This window comes from Oncorhynchus mykiss, chromosome 13, assembly GCF_013265735.2.
Source record: "Oncorhynchus mykiss isolate Arlee chromosome 13, USDA_OmykA_1.1, whole genome shotgun sequence".
Taxonomy (NCBI): domain Eukaryota; kingdom Metazoa; phylum Chordata; class Actinopteri; order Salmoniformes; family Salmonidae; genus Oncorhynchus; species Oncorhynchus mykiss.
In genome coordinates, this window is record NC_048577.1 from 60,678,129 (window position 1) to 60,682,668 (window position 4,540).

Below are 4,540 nucleotides of genomic sequence, written 5' to 3' on the forward strand. Positions count from 1 at the left end.
TGCGAAATAGGTAGGCTAATCCGCACTAAACGAGAGAGTGCATGCTGGGGTGAGAAGGAAAACATGAACACATTATTACACAAACATATATTTTATTATTATATTTTTTTTTACAAATGACTTGTCATTCAAAACCCCAACCAATCGGAAACGAAAATGGTGATAAGGCTCAACCAATCAGAAGCAGAAGGTGGAGTGAGGGCTCCAAACTCCAAGTAAAGTTCCTCTATCGCCCAAACTCTGCACTCACTGTGAAGACTGCTGCGTCCAGAACTGTACCACCCTGACAGCACAGGACAGGACAGGACGAAGAAAAACAAACAAACACAGAAACGGAAAACAACTGAGTTTTTGTTGATGTTGTGAAGGAGTCTACCTACCATGGTTCAGCGTGCGTAAAATGCGCAATTGTTCTAGCTCATTATTTTCACTTGAAAAGTCGGAGACACAAAAAAATAAATAAACAACACTAAAGAATTTACACCGGATATAATCCTTTTGAGGCTGATCAAATGTTAAAAATGACCGCAGAGCATGACAAGTCCATCAGCGACCCACCGTGTAGCCCGGCGGGGACTACGAGCTCCATGTCGCAGGATGATTCCGACTCGGATGCGCCCTCGTCGCCAACGGGATCAGATGGATCACTCCTCGCTGGTATAGGAAAGAAACTGGACGGCGAGGATGATGACCGATTCCCAGCCTGCATACGTGACGCGGTGTCGCAGGTTCTCAAGGGATATGACTGGTCCCTCGTCCCCATGCCAGTTCGGGGAAATGGCTCGCTGAAAAATAAACCCCATGTCAAAAGACCGATGAACGCGTTCATGGTGTGGGCGCAAGCGGCGCGCAGAAAGCTCGCGGACCAATACCCTCATCTGCACAATGCGGAACTGAGCAAGACTTTGGGGAAGCTGTGGCGGTAAGTAGGACCAAGTGGAAATATTTATAACTAAAAAATATAATTTACATAGGCCTATCAAACAAAAACAAGTATACTTGATACAGTAAAATGTCTGAATCTGATTTTAAAGATATGTGTCACTAAATAGAAACGAATTAGGTCATCACTCCAGTCACTATTATGTGAAGTCTATTCAGTTTATCAATAGAAAACATGCACATTTTTGCACAATTTAGAAAGAAAAACAGGGAGGAAAGCACGTTTTTTCCACTTTGGATAATTGTGGGCCTAATGACCAGAATTATCTTCCCTGTTTAAATGGGCCTACATAAAAAATATATGGGTTTTATAATTAGGCCATTACAATGCACCAACTGAATAGTTCATTTACATGTTATGTTCACACTATTACCATAGCTTACTCTCAGAGAATGAGAAGCGGCCATTTGTGGAGGAAGCGGAGAGACTTCGGGTGCAGCACAAAAAAGACCATCCCGACTACAAGTACCAGCCTCGGCGTCGGAAAAGTGTGAAACCTGGGCAGAGTGACTCCGACTCTGGTGCAGAGCTGGGGAATCACATGTACAAGGCTGAACCAGGATTGTTGGCAGGCATAGCCGATGGACACCACCACCCTGAACATGCAGGTGAGTTGATGAGAAAGAATGTGTCAAAATAGCACAATTAACATCTTATGTAGTCAACAATTTGGATTTATGACGTGTAAATGGCTAAGGACAGTCAATACTTTACAATGTCTGTTGTTTTTTAGGAGCTAATTGTGCGGTAACTGTTAATAATATTTAGATTTTACAGAATGTCCCCAAAGCTTCATGACATTCTAAATTCTAAATTCACTGACTATATTTCGATCACTTGGACCATTCCCAAGTGTGGTGTTCACACATCTGACTTGTTTCTGTTTCACCATCCTCCAGGCCAACCCCACGGTCCACCCACACCCCCCACCACCCCCAAAACAGACCTGCACCACGGGGGCAAACTGGACATGAAGCACGAGGGACGGCGCCTGCTGGACAGCGGCCGACAGAACATCGACTTCAGCAACGTGGACATCTCCGAGCTCAGCACCGACGTCATCAGCAACATGGAGGCCTTCGACGTGCATGAGTTTGACCAGTATCTACCGCTCAACGGCCATGCCTCCACCGCTGGCGTAGGCGTGGACCACCACGGCCACCATGGACCAAACCCTGCATCTGGTGCTATCTCGTATACATCATACAGCCACGCCACAGCGAACGGTGCCGTTTGGAGCCGCAAGAGTGCCACCATGTCTGCCTCTTCCTCAACTTCTAGCGAGGCGGTCCCACAGCACCGGGCCCACATCAAGACGGAGCAGCTGAGCCCCAGCCACTACAGCGGCGACAGTCACTCCCACAGCTCCCCCTCCCACTCAGATTACTCCCACTCCTACACAGCCCAGACCTGCGTGACGTCATCCACAGCTGCAGCCTCCTTCTCCAGTTCTCAGTGTGACTATACAGACCTCCAGAGTTCCAACTATTACAACCCCTACTCAGGCTACCCTTCCAGCCTGTACCAGTACCCTTACTTTCACTCCTCCAGAAGGGCGTACCACGGGAGCCCCATCCTCAACAGTTTGTCCATTCCCCCCACCCACAGTCCCCCCACCTCCAACTGGGACCAGCCGGTGTACACCACCCTATCCAGACCGTAGGTGACTGTTCATTACTCACCAGGGACGTGTTCGTCAATATGTTTTGCAATGGACAACGAAGATGACCATTTCTTATTCGACAAGTCCAAGTAGTCCCTCCCCTTTTTGTTTGTTTGGTGCCCAATGAACACAACCCTGGTCTCATGGAAATGTGAGAACTGGAGGACGAGGATTGGAGGGTGCTAGGCTATCCCCGTGCCAATTTGAACATATCGAAGAAAAAATATTGAAGTGCCTGCTGATTTTATACAAACCTTTTTGTGTTTTACCTTACCCATGGAGAGACAGAAAGACTGACTTTGACAAAGAAATCAAATCAAAGGCGAGCCAAAATTCCTCTGTGAGGAGTCGGACCCCACCCCCCACACACACACACATCTAGTACAGCCACACCTTCTTCGAGTTCAGGGTTGTGTTCATTAGGGCACACATTGGAAATGTGATATATTGCAACGGAAAATGAGCTTTTCTTATTTCTTCTGTTTGGTGCCTAATGAACACGACCCAGGTCTGCACATGTTGTTGTGTTGTGTGCACCGTTGAGACAGCAGCGTGTAGGCCTGCCACGGACTTGTGTAGGAGAGAGAGAGAATAACGCTTAGGCCCAAGTCCTTGGTGAAGCAGATGGAGAAACAGATACTTTTGGAATGAAGCTCTGGGATTAAGGATTTTTTCACAGGCTGAATCCCATATGGAACCCTATTCCCTAAATAGTGCACTACTTTTAACCAGGGCCCATAGGGCTCTGGTCAAGTAGTGCACTACAGTATGAGGCTGAGCTGTATAACTTAAAAATGCACACAGATATTTACATCAGTGGACCAGTCTTAATTCAGTTGTTAATTTGAATTCTTAAATGTTCATTTTGTTGTTATTTTGATGTTAGAAATATCTTAAATATGTATTTATGTTCATCACATTATTTCCCCTGTTATTTCCCGTGTCGTTGTTAAACACCAGTAACAAAGCAGGGGTATATCACAATGTTTGTTACTTGGAAGTGGGTGGGTGGTGGATCTAAGTGCAGTAGAAATTCCATAACCCATTACTACATTTTATATCATCATTCCCTAGACGACCAATAATGAACATTGTCTCCATTCCAAGTTGCAGGAAAGCAAAGTGGGACCAATAGAATAGATCTATTTGAATATCACATGATGCAACAGATACCAATCGACCAATAGAATGCCACCTGATCCAACAGGTGCCTGGAAGCTATGCTTGACCAATTGCGATTAGTCATGATGTGGGGTTTAAGGAAGTGGGGTAAGATAACACCAGACACACTGAGTAATGCGTCAGCTGGACTCATGCAGACAGGACGACACACAGATGTGTGTGTGTTCGTGTGTGTGTTGTCCTAGGGGACCAAGCACGAACAAGTAAGGACAGAACAGTTGTTTGGATTGACTAAGCAGCATACTGTACTGTTATCTGAGCTCATCAGGGCCACTGAAAGCTTACAAAGAAAGACAGAGAGTCTTCTTAATCACTATGGCAGAATGCATGTGAGAACGTTCATGTATGTGTTTTGGGTCAATTCCTCAGAAGTCATAAGGTGCCAATTCACTGTAATCCAGTTTACAATGCGCAGAACGTATTTGTGTCTTCTAATGCTTTATCATCCTTTCCCAATTGGATTATTAACAAACTTCATGCAGCATACAGTACAATCAGTAATCCACACTACAGAATCAAATAATCTCTACGTAATCTTAATCTGGTGCCGTTTGTAACAGCCTCAATGTCTGTTCAGTTTGTCTTTGTACAGAGCACCATACTCTACTTTATGTCCACAGAATGCAGTGTTTTTCTTTATATTATCGCAGTGTATGTTTTTAAATGACTAAGCTGTGAACTATGTCATCATCTATATTAACTAGGTCATCCACACGCCACAGCTAACCCATTTGCTGGCCGTTTCTCTGTAA

The 4,540-nt window shown here is 45.2% G+C and overlaps 1 protein-coding gene across 1 annotated transcript in view; it reads left to right on the forward strand.

The window, feature by feature from the left end:
• Positions 1 to 260: 260 nt before the first annotated feature.
• The window catches only part of LOC100136292 (SoxP1), a 4,307-nt gene continuing 27 nt past the window's right edge, over positions 261 to 4,540 (forward strand). The window contains 3 exon segments of the mRNA NM_001124546.1: positions 261 to 922; positions 1,322 to 1,551; positions 1,843 to 4,540. The exon segment at positions 1,843 to 4,540 is cut by the window's right edge and continues 27 nt beyond it. Of these exon segments, the coding sequence (NP_001118018.1) occupies positions 513 to 922; positions 1,322 to 1,551; positions 1,843 to 2,606 (1,404 nt within the window). The 5' untranslated portion in view covers positions 261 to 512 and the 3' untranslated portion in view covers positions 2,607 to 4,540.